Below are 21,357 nucleotides of genomic sequence, written 5' to 3'. Positions count from 1 at the left end.
CCGTCATGTCAGTAACAAATACATGAAACATATTTTAATACACATACACGCACAGATACAAATTTAGTCATTAAGAAATTACATTATGGCCTTTCAGAATAAAATAGCTCAACTTGGCCTCTCGGAAACGGTTATGAACATTTCCTTTTTTTTATTGATTAATTGATAATGGCAGGTGTTCTTACTTACCTCTTACTTTCTTAGTAGCTTAAAAAAGTACTAAATGGATTCTTAAAGTATAAAGTATAGCACAGCAAATGTGTAACACAACATCAGTGGTTCATTGTGCCCCCTCGGTAAAAAAAAAAAAAACTTTCTGAAATAAAAATAATGAAAAAAACTAAATGTCACCAACATGTCAAGACGTGTCCCAGCTCCGTCCTGTTGGACTGTAGTGTCTCTTTAAAAGGCGATCCCATGCGCAGTATCCAGGGGGCTGGCCCTTCATTAGACTTCCATGCGCGTGTTTGCGTATGCATGTACGTGTCTGCACGCGTGTGAACGTGTGCGCGTGAGTGTATGAATGTGTGCGCGCGCGCACGCTGCGCGGAGATACAGTAGTAACCCGGAGTGAGGTGGCAGCCTTTTTTATTCTGCATCGACACTGACTCGCGCTGCGTACTTTGTGCGCGTCCCGGCATCGCGGAGCGAAGGAGGAAAGAGTCAAGATGGCATCTGGACGTGTCTGTGAACGACCCGGGGTCTGATCTCTCTTCGGGGGCTTTTTTTTCTCTTCTTTTTCTTTTCTTTTTATATTGTTGTCGGCTCCACGCAGCACATAACTGGCCGTGGTAGGTATGTCATTTAAAGCATTGAGAGGGGGATTTATTTCCCAAGAGGGATGGTGATGAGCTTTGAGCACTTTCTCCTCAGCCATCGGACTCCAGTGGGTGGATTCAGACGCTTGCACCAGGACGGGTTGTTGTTGTTTTTTGCGTAGGGCTTCTAATCGTAAACCTATAGTGTTTAAGAATAACTCCACGCGCAGGGAGGCGAATTGCCTCGATTTGAATCCACGTTATTTTCAAGAAGTCATTAATCGCCTGCGCAGCGCTGTGTTCTCACGGGGCTCATTCTTCTGTCTTTATGTCTTCAACAGGCGATCAGAACTAAGTTGCTCGTGGCCCGTTCGCGACTTCGCTGTTGTGGAATAGCAACAAAGGACGGGAGCGCGCATTCATGGGACCCGACTTTGACAGCTCCCCATCTTTCGTCTTTTAACTTTATTGCCTGGCAGCGGGGGTGAGGTTGTTATCGGAGAGAATGGCTGAGGCTTCCCACCCTGACCCGCCTCCGGATTTGGACGTGGTCATTGACCCGGACTTCGAGCCCCAGACGCGGCCCAGGTCGTGCACCTGGCCGCTGCCGCGACCGGACTCCAACGCGGCGAAACCGGAGAGAAATGACGCCGATATTATACCCGAGGAAGAGGACGACGAAGACGACGGTGCCAACCCCGCGTCCATCAGCGCCAACGCGTCGGGCTTGGCCGCCGAGGACCAGAGCAGCAACAGCCCCGCGGCCGATGGCGCGCTCTCCTCCTCCGGCCAGGACAGCGCGGGCTCCCCGTTCTCCGCGCACTCGCCGACGGCCACCTCCGGCGCGCTGAACCCCGGCGGCTTGGCCGCCCAGCAGGCCCCGAGGAAAGTGTCATCTCGCCGTAACGCGTGGGGGAATCTGTCCTACGCCGACCTGATAACCAAAGCTATCGAGAGCGCGCCGGACAAGCGGCTGACACTGTCTCAGATTTATGACTGGATGGTGAGATCCATCCCTTACTTCAAAGACAAAGGCGACAGCAACAGCTCCGCAGGATGGAAGGTAAGAGCCCCCCCCCCCCCGCTCACCCACCAGGGCCCCCTCCTTCCTCCATCAAAACAAAAACAAAAAAAGCATGTGGCTTGTAAACCCAGTGACGCACACACACACACACACAGGCAGACACATTGCTGCGCAGTCGCGTTTTATTTGGAAAGCCTGCCCCTCATTGTACCTCTCATTATCATTCGGATGGAAGTCCGTCTGAAAACGTTGAGCAAATGTGGGAGGGTGAGGGGATCACATCATCAGGATCAGTAATCTCTTTAAGCAGCGTGAGGTTTGGTGACCTTACACATACTTATCTCATAAATTGACCGAAATGTGACACCCTGCACATAATCCCAGACATTAAATAGACAAATTAGGCTGTGGAGTTGGGGATTGAAATTGCATCCAATGCATGTCCTTTGTCTTTTCTTCATTTGGCGTTTCGGTAAATGCATGATATTCCTCTGAGGCCACAGTCACATGTCATACGGCTGGAATTTAGAGCAAGCGGGGAAGGTTGTAACCAGTTTGTCTGGAAACACAGAAGGCTATTTTGAGTGATGCAACCCTGTTTAAGAGCTAAGAGAACGATACAATTACATAAGACAGTTTACTGAACTCCAGCTAATCCATTAATACGACGAGGAACTGGATGTAAACAACACGATTTAACATGCTCTCTGCATGAGTGTGTGGTTAAATAGTTCTGCCAAAGACATGACCCCTCCAGTAAAAAATACAAATAAATCCATGTGATACGCTGTGTTTTTGAGGTCGTGAACACAGAGGTTATAGTCGCACCATGTTTTTTTGTTCTAATATTTAGAGGCTACATTTCCATCTTGCTACTGTATCCACAGTGGGCCATTTGTTATGTAACCCTTGGCAGGGACCTATCTCTCAGGGTCAAGGTTGCCGGTCATGCTGCTGGAGGGAGGGAGGGGTGTGTATCACAGACCTACCTGGATGCTGAGAGGCGGGCGGTAAAGGCAAATGCTTTTCATTTTAATTTTTTTTGTTAAAAGCAGCTATCCGGTCACCCGTGAAGCATAAGGGACCGGGGGGGAGGAGTGGAGGTGCAGAGGGTCGGAGAGCAGCGATTAACACCCATCAGAGGCTAAAGGACCAGTTTCATGGGGCGTGGAGCCTATAGGTCATATTTTGTAAGTGCTTCTCAAGTTTTGCGACGCGATATGCTTCAGTGAGCAGCCAAGAGGGGGCGGGGGAGAGGGGGGGGGTGGTATAAGTCAAGGCCGGGTTCACTGTCCCTGTTCAGGGCTGTTACTCCTGGAATTTCGGGCATGAGGGCCAAGCTGTCAGTGGTTTAGTGTTACCCAAAGTCTGTCAATAAATCTCTGCTGCAGCGCGCGGCCTTTTTTTTTCTTCCTTACAAGAGACTCTTCATCACAGACTGTAGTTGTTTGGTCTTCGCAGTCGTGGAGACGCGGCGTGTCACGTGTTAATGCTCTTCAGGCGAGGCATACATACCCAGGATGACAGCTCTCCACAGCTCCAAACCGACGAGGCGAACCCCTCCGCGTGGAGGATCGAGCCTGCTAGAAGCGGCAGCTCGGTTTTGTTTAAAAAAAAAAAAGAAGAAAAAAGACATTTGCACAGCCAGGTGTTCGGAGGACTACCTCCGTAGAGGTGCTTTCTTCATGTCACTGTGAGAGGTTCCTGCGTTTCACCCTCACAGGGAGCCTGGTTTGAACGCCTACAGCTTCATGCAGCCAGGGCTCCTCTGTGGAGGAGATTTGCTGAGCAAATCCAAGTAATCCCTCCGTGGTTTCTCTCCCCGGTTCCCACTCGGGTCATTATTTTTCATATATTTGTCCGTCAGCCATTAAAACTGGTGAAAGTTAGACCGCCAAGTGCAACATTGGGCAATATTTCACCTTAGGTCGCCATTGACTAAAGTAACACAATGTTTGGTCATTTACTTGTTCTTACATAATTAAATCAACAATAATTTAACATTGCTTTTACTTTCTTTAAATCTCTTTTATGGCTATTTACCAAACCTCAGTGCTGTCAACGCTTACAATTCTTTTTTTGGAACGAGTTATTTCTAGATTTAAATTTTGACTGGAGTGGACAACATATAAGCTGGTGCGAACAAATGGTAGCAAGAGCTTGTGAAATGTGCAGTAAGGGAAGCTTTGGTATGGCGAGGGACCGACGAGCTGCAACTCAAAATAGCCCCCGTAAACATGCCTGTAAGTGCCTCCGCGTCTTTCCCCCGGTGTGTCTTTGCATAATCGAGAGATTAGGTGCACTTGTGTCTTATCTGCGTGTCAGGCAGGTGTATTTGTGTGTGCGTGTGTGTAAATATTTCCAGCAGCAGTGAACCTTGGGCTCCGGTGTTACTTAACCCTGTTGTAACAGGCTCCCTGTTCCCAGCAGCTGCACATCCCAGACCGAGTTATGTCACGGTGACACTCCACATAAACACACACACACACACACACGGACACACACTCACACACGTCTGATATTCTCATTTAAGGTTATGCGGACTCGGCTCACACTCACATTTACGGGTACATAGAGTTCTGTCTACCTGGATGAAGTTGAGCGTTGACGTTTTTTTTAAACGTGTTCTACTTTTGCCTCACAGACAGACGCGCCCAGACATGTACAGTGCGTCTGCCCGGTCATGTTCAGGCTTATCACCAGGGTTTGTGACATTGAGCCTCCGCTGCAGAGTTTACCTCATTAGAACTCATTCGTGAGATTACTTTAATCTTTAAGACCCCGAGGTTTGCAACCAGTCGATGTTTTAAGGCTCTGAATTTGGGCGATTTGTCTGCCTGTCGCCATCCTTTTTCTTTTGCAAACAGGGAATGACCATGTTTGGAATTTGTGGGAGTGAAGCAGAGACACTGTTAATGGCTTTGGTAGCAGCGGGGACCTGTCAATCACTCTAAGCCCCCCCTCCCCAGAGTATACCCCACTTTATGGCCTATTATACTCTAAATGGGATTCTCATCTAAATGAACATGAGGCTGCATTGAACACAACTAATAATTTACACAATAAAGTTACAGTTTACAATGTCTCCTTAGGTAATAAATCAAGTGAGAAATGCTTTTCTTATTGACTGGTATGCCATCAGACTTCTTTTTGAGCCGCGCCTTGGTAGAGAATTGGGAGAATTAGAGTTTTGAGAGATTTCCGCATTGCTTCACTTGTCAGAATCAAAGATTCCCGTCTGGTCGCAACAACGAGTAACAACAGTCAAAATTAAGTTCGGTGGTTAAATATGTGTAGATAATTAGTCACTATGTGTTATATTGTTTGACAGATGGGTATTTGCAGGTACTTCCCATGCAGTACAATCCCCAAAAGTGACTCACGACAACCGTACGTGTTAAACACAAGTCAAATAGAAAAAGTGCTGCATACATTGCACAACCATCAAACCCCTCTGCTCTCCCCCATCTGTCGCCGTGTGAAGGTATAGGCTCCATGTTGATAATCGTATTTTTTTAAAGCCTAGCATGGTGAAAGTGTTGATTCTTTGGGGCTGCAGTGATTTATTGTTCCGAATCAAAGCGGGACGAGGTTGAGAGAAGAAAAGAGGCCGGCAAAATCCTTTCATGGCCGTCCCCCAACGCAGAGTGGTCAGCCGTTAATATCCCTGCAAGCCACGGCTACCAGTGGATAAAGTTCTAACCTCTGCTAATTATCTAGGAGCATGAGATACCTAACCATTAAGCACAATCCTATAATACTCAAGAAAAACCTAAAAAGATATGCTGAAGAAATATGGACTGTCTTTGAGAATGTGTGTACAGTCAAGTAATCGGAACGCAATCAGGGGCCCCTCAGATAAAACCTAAGGAACTGAAGAAAAGTAGGCAATAAAAGGGAGAGTGATGGGGGGGGGGGGGGGGGGGTTAGAAGACAGAATAGCAGCAGAAGGGAGGGGGAGGTGAGGGGTAAATAAACAACGTCTGCTCTAAATTGGTTTATTACAACTGCCCTGTGGCTTTGACTCCCAATGGAGGGGCCTGTGGTTGTGTGAGGCTGAAGGGTCGCTGGGTTATGGGAAAACACCAGCTCCAGACACCCCTGGAAGTCTTGATAGTGTTACACTGAGCAGTCAAACCCCCAGGAGCTGTTCTAGTTCCATTTTCAATCAATTAACAAATATTTTTCTTCACACATATGCTCCTCTATTTTTTTTTTTTTTGTCTTTATATCTGTCCACTTTCTACTATCTCACTGTCTGGTCCTTCTGTTTGCATCGGGAAGCATGTGACGCGTCATATTTTCCGTCATAAATTTGTTGAAACTTGCAGACAAACCGTAACAGGTTTTCCCAGTAATTTCTGTGTCCTCACCAACCCACCATGTCACACTCCGCAATATCTGTTCCCTTCAAAGACACTTCTCAATTATTCAATGTGCTCGGGATGAATTCAGATGACTGTATTAATTTTTTAGAGCTTAACCCTCTTTCGAACTCTCTTTCATTGCTCTAACTCCTCTCTCTCTCTCTCTCACATCCCTCATTTCGTTTCCTGCCAGCTCCCTCATTTGTCTGCATGTGAAACACTGCGGTGAGCTGTCCCCCTGTAGCTTACTCCTCTGAATCCCTGCTCTTGAAATCAGTGGTGGGCTTTAATGAAGTTGAATCTGGGGCCTGTGCTCTTGTTGGGGGCCATTCTGCCTACTTGTATTTTTGTGGCCGTCATGGTAACACTGCAGCGTTAGCAGACACTTGAGAGGTTATGGCCATTCTTTTGTTGTTGTTGTTGTTGCTGTGAAAATATGCAGATTGTATAATAAGTTATAAAACCCTGATATGGCCCAGCTGCTTACATGTAAGAATTGCTGTACATGGTGTACAGCAAGCTTAGTTTCCAGCCTAAATACAATGCTTAGCCCTCTCAAAAATCTACTTAAAATAGTTAATTATAGTATAAAACTAGAGCATAACATCACATTTTAGTTCTCCATCAGAGTCGTTGAATCACCAACACATCTTATCCTGATATCACATGACCCTCACGCTACGAAACAATTGTTCAGTAGTTTACACAACATCCGACTACACTGATCTGTTGGTGCCAGATAACGTAGCAAAGGACGCATTTTGAAGTCACAAGAATTCATCGAAAAACTGGTAGGTAAACAAGACATGCAGTGAATTCCCTGGAAACACAAAGGGGATACAGGAAGTTACTAACATTAGGACAAACACACAACGCGCCAGCTCAGTGTTCCAGAGCAGAGGAGGACGGTGGTTTGTCCTGTGGTTTGAAACCGGTCTTTACTTGAAGCACCAGGGATAATCCTCCCAGCTCCAAGCTTTCTTTATTGTAGATGAGCGCGACCTTTGAACTCTCTGGAGAAGGGTCCATTAAAGAACCACTTTCTCCAGCAGTCAAATTGAAAGTGGCAGAAAAGTTTTGTTTATGTGAGAGAGAATACAGAAATACCGTCTGACTGGAAAAGCATGCTGCGAATACTTAGTCTGTCCACCCCTGGAACCATAAATAAAACTTCGAGGAACATTTTGTAATTGCATGTCATGCTTTTAATCCGGTATATTCATAAAACCTCCAAAAACAGGAATGAAAAAAGACAAAAATGTTGACCAAAAACATAACTTGGACTTGAAATGTATTTCTGTCTCAATCATCCTGCCAAAACAGCACCAATGTTTATTAACCAAGCACATGCTTACAGACAATTCCTCAAAGTGATTTCTTTTTTAGCATTTCATTAATGCGTCTGCACAATGGATTATTATTTTATGAATTACAAGCAGCTTCAACAGTGATTCAATTAAATTTGTACAGAACCAAAATAACAAATTCTGCCTCAGAGGGCTTGTGCAATCTGTACACGTGCCTCTCTGTCCCAGAACCCTCACATCACATTACAGGAAAAACTCCCCTCAAAATAAAAACCCTTCAGTAGGGAGAAAAGGGAAGAAACCTCAAGGAGGATCTTAGTCAGTGGACTAACAATGATAACAAAAGTACTAATGGTGTCAGCAAGAGCATGTTATTGCTACTAATAATGACAGCACCACTGCAGGAACAACCACTGTCCAGATGTTAGCACCATCCACAGAGAGGACTGAAGAGTTTATACTACTGTAGTATGTTGTCTGTCTGTCCTACAATAAATGTTAAAAGAATAATATGACATTTTGGTGAACTTGCCTCCCTTTCAAACAACAATCAGATAAAAACCGCTGTCCAGAGATAACCAGAACTGCAACCAATAGATCTTTTTTTGGTTTATCTTTGCACACAGTGTGGTTAAAGATTATAAGAAATAGTGGGTAGAGCGACCTAAATATAATCTGATAATAATTTTGGCACAGTCTCTAAGCTGTCTCCAGTCTCTTAGCTAACTGTCTGCTAGCTAACAATGTATTAAGTGAGATTGATATTGATTTGCTCTTCTAAGTCTTGGCAAGAAAGCAAATAATTGCCTTTCCCAAAACGTCAAAGGGTTCCTTAAGTGAGTCTGTCTACCTGGTGGGACGTTGACAGATGACACGTAATTGTCACCTCATTAACTGTGTCGTCTACGTTCTTCCCTTCTTCTTTATCTCATCTTCCTCCTCCACCTTCTTGTCATCCAACCCATTTATGTACTGATACAGCGCACAGAACAGTCTGCTGGAATTCAATGGAGGAAATGGTTCTGTTTTATACCCTAAAGGAAAATGAGCAGTGGAGCAGCGGTAGTCTCACTGGGTAGAGAGGTAGTCTTCCATAGAGATAGAGTGACTATCACTAACTGCTGTTTTCTCAGCTCAACATGTGTACATACATGCATAGGGTAATGCATACTTGTGTCAACAGGCGTGGTGGAGGCCGGGGAGGGGGGTGAGGGGGGGGGTTGTTACTTGTATTTCTCCATGGCAACGGATAACTTGTTAAGCAGGTGGGGGGGAGGACTTGCAGTTTGTGTGACAGCTGATAACAGAGTAACGCACATCTTTCCATGCCTTTTGCTCTAACACACACACACACACATGGTCTGAATGCACGTACCTCCCTTCTCTGGCCTTGCTTCTCAGTTTCTCTGATAACCACATTGCTAAAGTGGGCCCCTTGCCTCTGGGCCAAGTCATTGACTCTCCCCACCACCCCACCACACAGCCACGGTCATATTTTTAGTTAATGATTGTGTGTATATGTTAATAAGATGTTGTTTAAAAGTACTTTGGGGGGTGAAGATCTGAGCGTCTCCCTCTCTGTCCTCTGTCATCTTCTGAATTCTATCAGCAGTCATCAGCGTATGGCTGATTTGAAGAGATCATCTCTGAATTTGGCTCAACACTGCGACTCTGGGCTTTCAAACTTTAATTTGTTTTCTGGAGAGCCTGTCTCTTTCTATTGCACCACTCCACCTGTCTGGCATCGCTGAGTCTGCAAAGGACGGGCTGAGCTACTGTTCCTGATTAACATTTAATAAAGCTTTCTGTGTCAGAGGAGGGAGTGAAAGCTGGGGAATGGGGGTCGGTAGTGAGAGATGTGCTACTGACATATCTTGATGGAAAACAAGCTCCTTCACGTCTTATCTGTACACCAAATGCACATTGAAAATGCTTTTATTATCCATTTTTGCATTTATTAGCTAGTTAAAGGTAGAGCTAAAGACGGAGATGGGAAAGGGGGGCTACATGGTTAGCATTTAACTCCTAGCTTGTCAAAACAGGGCTTCTCTAATGTCTAACTTCTAATGCCAGGTGGCCTTTCCACGGAAAAATACTGTAAACCACACAGGAATGGTGCATTTTATGTTTCTAAAAAAACACAAAGAACTGTAGTGGCAGTGAGAAGGGATGAAGACATGGTGATGTAATCCTCAACACGCTGCTTGATTGACAGTTGGTTTCTGGGGAGTAAATCCTCACATTTGAGAATCTGCCATCAACAAATATCCCCAAAACGACTCAACACACCGCTTTTTTTTCTCCTTTGTCTAAACAACAAGTCTAATCCTTACGATATAAGTATTCCTATCACATTTTTTAACCTTTGACTCCCATACAACTACTGTGGTGGAAGCTTTCCAACCACAGAGACGACACTCCCAGATTTGATAAGCAAAGTATGAGAGCGCCATCGAGCCAGCGGTTCAGCTTTCTGTGTGGACACACTTTGGATGCTCTTGTCTCTGTGAAATCCTATAGGTCGGAGTAATACGTGCAAACCGTGTCAGTTTTCTGGTATGAATTACACGGCTTGAGATGTTGTTGCTGTACACAGCTGGGCTCCAATGTTCCACATCCTCCATGCACCATTAAAACAACGGAATGATGTTTTCAGTTCTTTCTGGACATCTGATAATTGCTTCCATCATTTCCTTGTGGTGATTTGTCCAAAACTAAATTATTGCAGCGTTGTGTGTGTGTGTGTGTGCTACACGCAATGGTTGCATGTAGCTGGCAATTTGTAGTCCTTTGTGTTAGACTGCCTCAAGGTCCCACACACAGCAGCCTCTTAGTACTAATCCTTCTCTTCATGAAGTCACTACTGACTGTGGCCCTGGACTTCTCAGATTGTGTGTGTGTGTGTGTGTGCGTGCGTGCGTGTGCGTGTGCATATATAGGCGGGTTGCTGTGGGAAGAAGGCAAGCCATTGTTGAGCTTGCTTTAGCCACTGAACACCAAAACAGAAAGACGAGGCTGATTGCAGCAGCTGAAGTTACAAAGAGTTGTGCGTGTGTGTGTGTGTCGGTGTGTCAATATGTGTTCATTTCTGTTTAAGTATGCAGAAAATCTGTGTTTTTTTCCACGTGGATCAAATGCAAAGATGTTATTGCAAGAGAGGTAAACACGCAAGGCAAAGAATTTCAATGAGACTATTTATCTTTCTTAAGCCGCCCTTTAAAAGGTGGATACCATCTGCTCGGGGAGACTGGATCCGAGATCCATCTCCTCCACGTTATTTTCAACATTATAACTTCACATTTTCTGTATAATATCTCAACATCTACCTGATGGAGTGTTAACCAGGTCAACATTTTAACTTTAGCTTGAAGCCCCACTGTTGATTTGCAAAGATGCAGCCTCTATGTCTTGTCTCTCCTATTACCAAATAGATAACATCATTCAGTCACCTCTTTTAACAGTATTGGTTGGAGACATTTGGGACATTCAGTCTGCATCTGTGCAAGGATTTTTTCTGCCTTTCTGCCCGAGGAGCTGGACCTCTTTCCCCCCCCTCTCTTGTGATCTGTTATAGTTTATGAGGCCTAGGTAAACCTTTGTGTTTGCACACCTGGGTTTTATAAGAGAGAGTGGGGGGGAGGTGGGGGAGTCTATAAGGATCAGCAGATATGCCTGCAGAGAACAGCAGCAGCAGACCTGGGTGGATCTAATTAGCATGCACCTATGCGTTTGCTGACAGTGCACAAACGGACTTGACCTTTTAGTTTTTTTTTTTAATTGGGAAAGAAAATAACCTAACATTGCTGATTTGAGCAGATGAATTTGAGGTGGGGTTTGGGAGTTAGTAAGGTGTGACTCCGGGGTTGAATGCAGGGGCATATTTACCTTAGGCGGAGAGAACTGTTTCTTTAGGACCTCTCCCCGAGAGCAATGATCCTCTTTCAGCTCCTACCATGTATTCTCCTCTGTAGAAATTCAACATCAGTGTCGCATCGGATGTCCAGATCTAAACTGGAGACTCGTCATGTTGACTGAGACTGCTGAATTACTTTATTTTAATAACTTTGAAGGTAAAATGCTGTGTGGATAGTCTGAGCACTCTGGTGCACCCATTAGTGAAGGCGTGTTGTAGCAGACTTCCATCTTTGCTTATCTTTGTTCTTCTGTCTTCACCTCTGACCACGTGCCAATGCTTTTTTTTTTTTCTTCTTTTTTTCTACTGATCTGATGCGGGTAGCTGGGCAGAGAGAATGCCCTGCAGTGGGTGGGTGTTTGCATGTGTGTGCGTGTGTGTGTGTTTGTGGTTTGTGTCTGTAACTTAGCGTTTCATTGCTTATGGGGGCATGAAATCGTTCCAAAACCCCTAAAGGCACATTGAGTACCGCTCTGCCCAGACACAGAGGCTTCCTCTCTGCTTTAGACACTCTCCCTCAGCCCTTCCCGCGTCTTCGTTGTGTGTTTGTGGGCATTATGGGTGAATGCATGTGTGATTCCTCTCAACTTGTAGCTCACCCCTCTGTTACCACGGTGACCTTCGTCCCAACCGACGGACCATCTGTCTATCAATCACTTAGTCCTTCTGTGATGCTGAGGACGAGACGAGAATGGTCTCAAAATGTCTCCACAACGAGGGTAGCCGAAATATACACACAGAAGCACACGTGCATTTGGAGGGAAGCAAGCATGAAAATATTATACATATCTAACACGCGTGCATAAGTGGAGTAATACACTAAGCAGCTTGCCAGGGAAATATTCCTTAGTTCAAGTTTCTTTTTTTCCCCCTTTTTTCACTGCTGCAGGCGTTTGAGTATAGAAGGGCTTTGTGTGCATTGTGATGATATAGGCACATGTGCATGTAAAGGGGGTTTGGCTAATGCAGGGAAAAGCCCTGTCCTGTACATTCCCTCCCCCCCCCCCCTGATATCTTTACTTTCCCCCCCACAGCCAACTTTCTCTCCTGCTTTCCATTCTGAAGGAAGCCTTCATGTCACCTCCATGTGTGAGGACTTCGAGCAACGGAGTTGAGAAAAAGAAAGTGGGCCTCTCGCCTTCTCCTCCTCTTTGTCTATCTCCCTCCATTTCTTCTAGTCGTTCCCACAGCATATTGGTGTTGGGGGATGGGTGTGTACAGTGCTGGGGCTCATGTGATCTGGCTGGAGAGTCAAGCAAGTGGTCCCACCCTGGTACACTTGCAACCGAGTGTAATTACACTGATAAAGGGAGTCATCTGAAGGTTCAACACGGTCTTAAGCAAATTGTTGATCTCTAAAGGGCATTTTTAAAGGTGGTTTTGAAGCATAACTGCTTAGTAATTTGAAGGTTTGTGTTTAACAATCACATAGAAGGAGGTCATTGGAGGCAGCTTAGTGGAACAGAATGCATAGAAGCCAGAAAAAGTAATGCATTTGCAGACTAAGGTCTCCTCTCGTTTTGCTTTATCAGCAATAACCGTACATTATGGGCAATGCTTGAAAAAACATGTCTGCAAAGAGCTGATATCTGCCTGCTTGTTGTTGCTGACCCACAGCTATGGAGCTACATTCTCAGCATCCTCTTCTTGTAAGCCCTGGATATGTTTTAAATGAAGTCGATTTTATAAATGTCATCAAAGTATTTATAGCTGGTCTATTTGGCCACATGTGAAGGCCACTTTTACAAAGCCTGCTCAAGGTGGGAATATTCTGCCATTATTCCGCTATTCTCTTGTTCAGCCGCTGAGGCGGCAGCAGAGGTGATCACGGCCCTGAGTCAGCGTCTTTTAAGAATGAGAAAAAGGGCCGTCGACGCGGACAGTCGAACCACTACGGGGGGCCACCGCCTCGCATCACTGTGAGGGTGCTCTCTGGTGGCGGGGCATTACAACTGGACGGCCACACCAGGCCTCTCACTTTCACTACACAGTCCAATTATCCTGGACACCTCCCTCTGGAGACGCCTTAAAGTGCTGCTCGTCTTCTTCTGGTTTCAAGTAGACGGGTCAATATTGGTCACGAATCCATTTTCATACGAGCAACGGAGTCAAATTATTCATGAAGACCCGTCTCTCTGCTAAAAAGAGGGAGGGGGGGGGCGAGACCTGAGCGAGACCTGTGCTGACCGCTGTATCCTCTGGGATGGATTATCGCCGAGCAGTGACATCACTGTGAGCTTGAAAGGCTTTTAGTCTGATAATTGTACAGTGTGTGTTTGCATGTGTGTTTTTTTCAAAGGTGTGCGTGTGCTAACCAGATACACGTTTTTAAATGTGAATGTATGTGAGCGCCTATACATATTGTTCAGCTTAGTGCATGAATGTCTGCATGCTTGAATGTGTTTATTTTTGCACATGCACCTAATGATTCAAATCCCATCTCTGCCTTTTGTCCCCCTTGCCCCACATTATAGCTTTTTGTCTTCCCTCTTCTTCTCCTGATCCATCATTTCCAGTGAGTCGGCTCTGTTGTGGGGGCTGTATAAGCCTCCATCTCTGTAAATATGGGTTAGTGTGCCTCACACTGCTTCTCTGCACACCCCCCCACCCTCCTCCTCCTCCTCCCCCCGCTGGCCCTGGTTTAGTTTTCTCGGCTTTTTTATCGTCTCGCTTTACAAACCCTTTTTCCATCTGCAGTCTGTTTGCCCCAACGGCAAAGCCGAGAAACATAGGACGAACAAGGATGTGAAGGCGACTTACGTGAAATCGCTCCCGTAAGGTTTTCTCTCGGAGCCTGCGGTCACTTGGCTGCGGGTTGATTTTTCCAATTCGCTTGGTCCCAGGGATGCCCTCATTTTCTCTGTCATGGCATCATGCTGTCAAAGGTGTGTGTGTCTGTACATGAGTAGTGTGCAAGTGCTCGTTTGTTGTCTGTGTGTGCGCGTTTGTGGGCAAGAGTTATTTCTGTATCGTTGTCTTCAGGCGGTGTTTGGATGAGCTCAGGGTTCCTTTTGTTAGTCGCAGACATCCACAGTAAATGATGTGCACCTTTTTATAAGTCCACCTGCAGTACATGCGGGATTTCTCTGTGCAAGAGTAACAATATAGTACAGATCATTTGCAAAATCAAATGCAGTATCCGGTGTATACTAAACGTGGACAACCGGTTCTGAACAAACACCAAGGTTGTCCTGTCAATTCTTACTCGACAAACACTCAAACAAACTTTATCGACTAATCATTGAGGTGATGTGACAGACAGATCTGAAAAAAACTTTTTTCATGCTAATGCACAAATTTGAATCTTGTGATTTCCACAAATGTGCTTGTGAGTTCACACAACAGAGACCTAATTGACTGCAGAGAGCGGCGTGGACCGAGACCACGAGGATTACTCCACTAATCGACTAAGAGGTGACAACCCTAGTGGAAGAAGTTGACTCTCGAGAATGTTTTGACTGACTTTTAATTCAAGCCAAAGGGCCATGAAACCGAGTTGAGCTACGGTAATCACCAAAGCCTTTAGTCACAAGGTTTTTGAGAAACAGCAGCGAAACATTCTGCCCTTTTAGATATTTTTGTGCGCCTCTCGTTGACGTTCCGGGGGGTGTTTTTAGAATTCTCAGGCTCCCAAAAGGCCGGCCTGGGCCTCGGGCTGGGAAAGAAGCAAATACAGGGCACTAATCCACTGTTTTACATTAGCCAGTATTAGCCTTCATCCGTCTACTCTTGTAGCGCCACAAGACCCTGTTGCTGAGAGCAGACGAGGAAGAAAACAAGGTTTATATTTGTCTTTCTCGAGCTACATTTTGTCTCCAGACTTGAATTATTTATTTTGTCTCTCAGCCTCCAAAAAACTCCTGTCTGTCCGTTTCCTCCGCTCATTTTCCTTGCGATTCTCACCCGTGGAGTGCGCCCTTTTCCCTCCACGTGTCCCTCGTTCTCTCTGCCCCTGTGTGATTACTGAAAACTGTATGGAGACAGTGCAAGAGCTTGGCGGAGAGCGGCGGATGCCATTGGCTGGCTGGCACTCCACCCCCACTCGTGATTGGCCGCGGGCCTCAACGTAAGATTCAATCAGCTGGGTGGAAGTGTATGTAGGTCAGTGTGTAGCGATGTGAGCCTTCTCTCTCTCTGTTCCCCTCCTCCACCACCTCAGCCGGCTGTTGTGTTAATTGGCCATGATCCAACTTTGAAACCCAGCGAGACCCGAGGAAAGAGAGGAAAGGGGGGAGTAAAGCAGGGAGGTTAAAAGAGGAAGGGAAGTTGAAGAGGCGAGGGGGAGGAGATAGAAGAGGGCAGAGGAGCGTAGGCGGGGGGGAATGACTTAACACGGGGCGCCTTGTTGCACTCAACAGTGCAATAGTACAGTGTGTGTGAGTGTGTGCTGCTATTAAAGCACTGCAGGATTTTTATTTTCTCCCTGTACATTCAAACAGAGAGATGTGGTGGCGAGGCAATGGGTAAATGAATAAAGGCCGAAACGGTTTCTATTGTTGACTCCTCCACCACCTCAAACACCTTGGTGCTTCCTCGTCTCCTAGCTCCTCTGCTGGCTCCGTCCCCCCCCCCCCCCCCCCAAGACGCCGATCGTCACCGGGTGTCCTCGCAGGACTTGCAGACCCCAAACCAAGTAGACAGAAGATTGACTGATTAACTAGTTTGCAGGATTGTGACCGTGGACACACGGCGAAGCCACTGATGCGCGCAGCAGAGCCGCGCCGCTGTTGCGGCTTTTTAAAGTTGAGTGTGCCGCCCCGAGGAGAAGCTCGCTCCGCACTGCCGTACCCGGCTGCACGAGTGAATAATTCACGCTAACCCAAATTCCTTCTACAGTGCTTACTCTACCCCCTAAGTGCTCCCACGCATACGCAGAAAACACACACACACACGTACCCGAGCACCCACTGCGAGTGGTGCTCCCGAGGCGTTGCCCATAGTAGTCTAACCCAGACGAGCAGACTGTGGAACAGACAAAATAAAGTCTCGTGCTCTTCACTCTACTGCTCCCTGTGCAGCAGTATCTGTCTGCATGCTTCACAATAATAGCGCCCCGCAGCAATTTGTGTTCTCTGCAGCCCTCCCTTTGAATGTTTGTCTCGATATGTAAACATCTTGCCCTTTTAAACCCTCCTGCATTTAAAAATAAAAAAGAAATGTTCGTGCAGTGCATTCTAAAGGCAGCCTTGCAAACATGAGGTAAATGTACATTCCTGGAAGTCTGGCTTTCTTGATTTCCTTAAATATCCTTAATAGTTTTTGTCGGTTTTCTTCTCACTCTTCACTACCTTTGAAATTGATTTTGGTGGATGTAGGTGGCTTTATCCACAATTACACAAGTACGTGCTGCACACACACACACACACACTGGGTGGGTGGGTGGGTGGGTTCAGTCTGACTTTACCCTCTTACTCAGCCAGCCACTGACCCACTTAGCGAGGTACAGAACACCAGACAGACAGCAGGCTTTTTACTCCGGGGGCAGTCTTGGAAAACAAAGCTAAAATCTACGAAAGATTCCCATGGATGCTCACATGAACACTCGCATGCACACAAAGGACGAGTTCACTGCAGGTCTGGTGATGCAGACGGATGGAACGCACGCTCTGGTGCCATCAGGTAAAGTTGCATACTGATTGGCCCACTGACGTCATCACCAGACACATCAGCAACACCCATACATGCAGACTGTCGGTAAACTACATTACTAATGCAAGGAGCCTTATTAAATATGACCTAGTCCCTGCTTCCTGCCGTGTGCCCTTCTTTTAAATGAATAGTTCAACATCTTGGGAAATACACTTATTCATTGCCTTACATGTTAATTAATAAGCTCTGGATGTGCTGGTTGACAAATTTAGTTACCTCTACTCAGCCACGCTTGCTGTTTCCAGTTCATGGCTAAGCTAAGCTAACCTGCCGCTGACTCAATATTGAACACAAAGAAGTACGAGTGGTAGCAATCTACCCCTCTTGTTCTCTGCAAGAAAGTGAGTAAGAGCAGTCCTCAAAATGACTATTTGTTTAATTTCTCACTACTTCTTTGGAAAGATCAGAAATTAGCAACACACAAAAACAAACACACCCTAAAGCAAATCATTTAAACCACACCTTGAAACTTTGAACACTCTGTGGTCATTATGTAGCACACTGAGTACGATGCAATGCGTATGTTCCCCATAGCACAGAATGTTTAACTTAAACGGCAAAGGGACCTCTGACTAAAATCGGCACAGGGGCCACAGCTATCGCCTCTTTTTTGCAGCTCAATCTTGTGACAAGTGGAGCGAGCGGCGGAACGATGCCCCGATGTAACGCCACCACTTCCCCTTTCCTCGGGTTATTTCAGTCAGTTTGAGGCTCGAGGCTTCCCGCTGCTCGTGCCCCAATGCAGTGACCGGAAAAAGTTGAAAAGTTGAATTTTGCGCCGACGTTGCACATTGGTCACCAGCCACCCCGGCGCTTGTGCAGGCCTCGCTGTATGCTTGGTTTTCCTCCGAGAAAGGTTCACACACTCTAAGGTCAGCGTCTTGTGTGAACACATGAGTGCTTTTTCCTTTCTTTTTTTTTTTAGCATGTGAGCAGCGGCGCTGAGCTTACTATCAGTAAGAGGCCCTCTCGGCTGAGAGGCCTGTCAGTGATTTCTTTCCCTCCCTTGTTTTTTCCCTCCAATCTTCCTTCTTTATTCCCGTTTGTTTTTTGCCTCCGTTCTCCAGTTTTAAAGGCCGACGTTCAGAAGCTACAAAAGATTACCAGGCACACCCTCTTAGAAGGACCAAGCCTTACAGCTCCTCACTCGCCGCACAGTTTGTGTGTGTGTTTGAAAGTGAACATTTGAGCATTCAAGAAAAGAAAGTGGAAGCGAAAAAAAGAAAAAACAAGCGAGAAGGGAAAGAGGAGAGAAAGAAGTTGTGATTGCTGCTCTCCAACACAGAAGAGGAGAAGAGAGCTGCGTTTTGGCCACCGTGCAGCTTTTGTGCAGAGGGTTGACTTAAAGAGGAGCTTCCAGGCAGGGAGAGAAAAGAGTGGGAGATGACAGAAAAGTACAGACACAGGGCGATGAGATGAAGTCCGAGAGAGGAGGAGAAATAATCACAAAGGGCACCTGTAAGGGACAGGAAAGACAAATAATGAGAATTTAGGAATGGGAAGAAAGGAAGAGAAGCAGAAAAAACTAATTCATGAGCCTGTCCAGTAGATTAAAGAGATCAGACCACAGCTAAATCCTTCCATCACTCCCTCCCTCCCCAAACTCAGTCTAGTCTCACGAAGAAAATCTCACGAAGAAACACTTGCACTTACATTGTCCTTTGGCCTTCACACACTCTTGTTTTATTTTCCCAGTTCAGGTCAGAGGAAGTACCCTGATCCTGCCATGCCAACAGAAAAGTCATGTACGCACATCTCACAGAGACCAGCCTTCAGAACCAAACTTAAACATGGGCCTGGGTAAAAAAAAAAAAAATGTAAAAGGAGGAACTGGTGTGTGTGGCCGCACATGCAAAATAAAAATACTCACAAACACAGGAGACTGAAGGGGTAGCAGTGTGGTTGCCAGTGGTCTAATTATAGCTGGGTAATATAAATACAAAGTGCTGCATGTGGGGAAAAGAGCTCAGCTGGAGGGAGGGCACACTGATTCAGCAGAGGCCACTGACGGTCTGTGAGTGTGTGGGAGAGCGTGGGTGTGCGTTTGTCTGTGTGTTTGCGTATCCTCGTGGATGTGCATAACATGCTAGAGGCTGTAAGGAAATAGCAGCCTGACCTGGGAACAGTAGTAAGTGGGCTTGTGTGTGCGTCGTCATGTATGAAGCCGAGCTCTAAGCTGTGAGCGCCTGACAGAGCCGAGACAAAGAGACGGATGATGGAGGGCACAGGAGGGCCTCTTGTGTCCCCACTGAACCCCTTGTGCTCAAGCTAAACTGGGGCCCAGATGCCCATAGCCGTGCCCCCAAATAGCCCCCTATAGCATGGGGGTATTTAGGTTCACTCCGCCCTTGGGCCTGAAATAAATACTGGGAGCTGATAACAATGTACAGTCTGCTCGACTAATGAAATTCCAACACTGTCCCCATGGCATTGAAGTTCACTTCAAGCAACGGGGACAGAAAAGAGGTGTGTGGAGTATGAATTTACCCATGGGATAAAACTGCTATGAAATCCAGAATATAAACAAAAACACAAGGGTTTTGCTTAAATGCTTTTTTTCAGAGAACAAACCGCTTCGTTTCCAAGTGGTGAAGTGGTTGGCTGAACATTCTGCGAAGGGGAAGATAGAGTGGGCGAATGAGAAATTAGAAGAAGTAATGGGCCCCTTGGACAAAGATGCTTATTTAAAAATTCATTGCAATCTTGCTCATAACCTTTCCAGTAAATAATCTCAACATGTAGCATTCATGCAGATATATTGCGCACTAGAAGGTCTTTATGACGGATAAATATTTCAAAGGAGAGGTGGCATACAAAGAATCCCAAAAACTGGACCTTTCTATTCCTCAACATAACGATGTAAGCTTCTGTTATGTGCTGCTCAGCACTGCACCCTCTGCTTTGGCTTAATATCCCTGTTTGTAATCCTGTTTTGACCAACCACATTTACATATGATATCAGCGTTTAGTACACCTTCTGGGGACACTCACAACTTCTGTCAACATTGGCATTGGTGTTTTGGTATGACATTTTTTTTTCAATCAAAGTATAAATTGTGCAAAACAATGCATGCTGAGAACTACATATTTACCTCACATGAAAACATGATACATGGAGATGAAAAGTCCTATATTGTGATCAGAGACCTGTCACACCGACCAACGCATACACAACAATGGCTGAATTAAGGCGAGGCGTGTGTGCAGATATAAGATGACACAAGCAGGGCGGAGGCTACGTCATCATCGTCTCCTTTGGCAGTCATTAAAAAGCTTAACAGAAGCGTACTCCACACACGCAGGTGGACATGTATAAACTAAAGCTTGGACTCAGCTAACACACACACACACACAAGCTCCAAAGATGTCAATCAATCAAGCATATTCATAATGGAGAGACAAGCAAACACAAGCAGGCACACAGCCCGGGTTAGTTTCACAGTGAGACGTGAGAAAACCAGTCCGAAGACAAACTACTAACTACAAAAGATATGTCCAATCCCAGGTGAGAATAACAATAGAAGAAAGCAGAGAGAAGGACAACTATCCTGCTGCTCTCCTTCCTTTTTATCTCAAAGCAGGAGGTCATGTGACTCCTCAAGGGGCGGACCCTGGAGAGGAAGAGGCTCGCTGTTGCTGGGAGAAAACTCCTAAAGTGTGAGCGTTTGTGTGTGTCTTCAATGTCTGTCTGGCTTTCTATCTGGCTTTGTGTGTGTGTGTGTGTGTGTGTGTGTGTGTGTGTGTCAGCCATTGAGTGTTTTCCTTGCAAAGGTTAGGCTCTCGCCCCATGCTAAAGCACACATAAAATAAACACTCTGGGACACGGCTACACTGAGTGAAGGTATGTGTGTCAAAAATCCCCACCACCACTTCCCTCCCTTTCTCCAGCTGCTCGGGCTGACAGGCCTGGAAGTGCTGACATCAGCTAAGAATGAGGTGCACACACACATACATACACACACACACACACATACATACATACATACATACATACATACATACATACATACATAAACACCAGACAAATACAGGGTCAAACAGCTACACTTTCTAGTTCAGATATGTGGGTATTAAGGTCAATCAAGTTAAACTGACCTATAGATTCTGAGAGATGGTTGAATGGAAACAAAGTCCAATTTTATTTTATTGTTACACAGGTGCTCTCGCTTGCACTAATAGCTGAGTATTGAATTAACTCAAACTCACAGACAGCTCTACAGTGAGTATCACTTAGCACTTACGGTTCAGTTTGAAAGTGAAAAAGGAACATTTCTGTTTTATAGAAATTTAACCAACTTTACTACTAATTTGGATGGAAAGTGAACTCAAAATAATTCCT

General features: G+C 45.8%; 1 protein-coding gene across 2 annotated transcripts in view; it reads left to right on the top strand.

Moving 5' to 3' along the window:
• The first annotated feature begins 450 nt into the window (after window positions 1-450).
• foxo3b (forkhead box O3b) overlaps window positions 451-21,357 on the top strand; it is a 37,415-nt gene continuing 16,508 nt past the window's right edge. The window contains exons 1-2 of one of the 2 annotated variants that reach the window (XM_037448657.2): window positions 451-791; window positions 1,100-1,821. In XM_037448657.2, coding sequence (XP_037304554.2) covers window positions 1,264-1,821 — 558 coding nt within the window. In that variant the 5' untranslated portion in view covers window positions 451-791; window positions 1,100-1,263. Of the gene's footprint in view, window positions 796-1,099; window positions 1,822-21,357 lie in introns of both variants that reach the window. The other variant, XM_037448658.2, reaches the window with a different exon arrangement.

This window comes from Pungitius pungitius, chromosome 20 (genome assembly GCF_949316345.1).
Source record: "Pungitius pungitius chromosome 20, fPunPun2.1, whole genome shotgun sequence".
NCBI classification, from domain to species: domain Eukaryota; kingdom Metazoa; phylum Chordata; class Actinopteri; order Perciformes; family Gasterosteidae; genus Pungitius; species Pungitius pungitius.
Note: the sequence above shows the minus strand (reverse complement) of the source record. Positions and strands in the feature narration are given on the sequence as shown.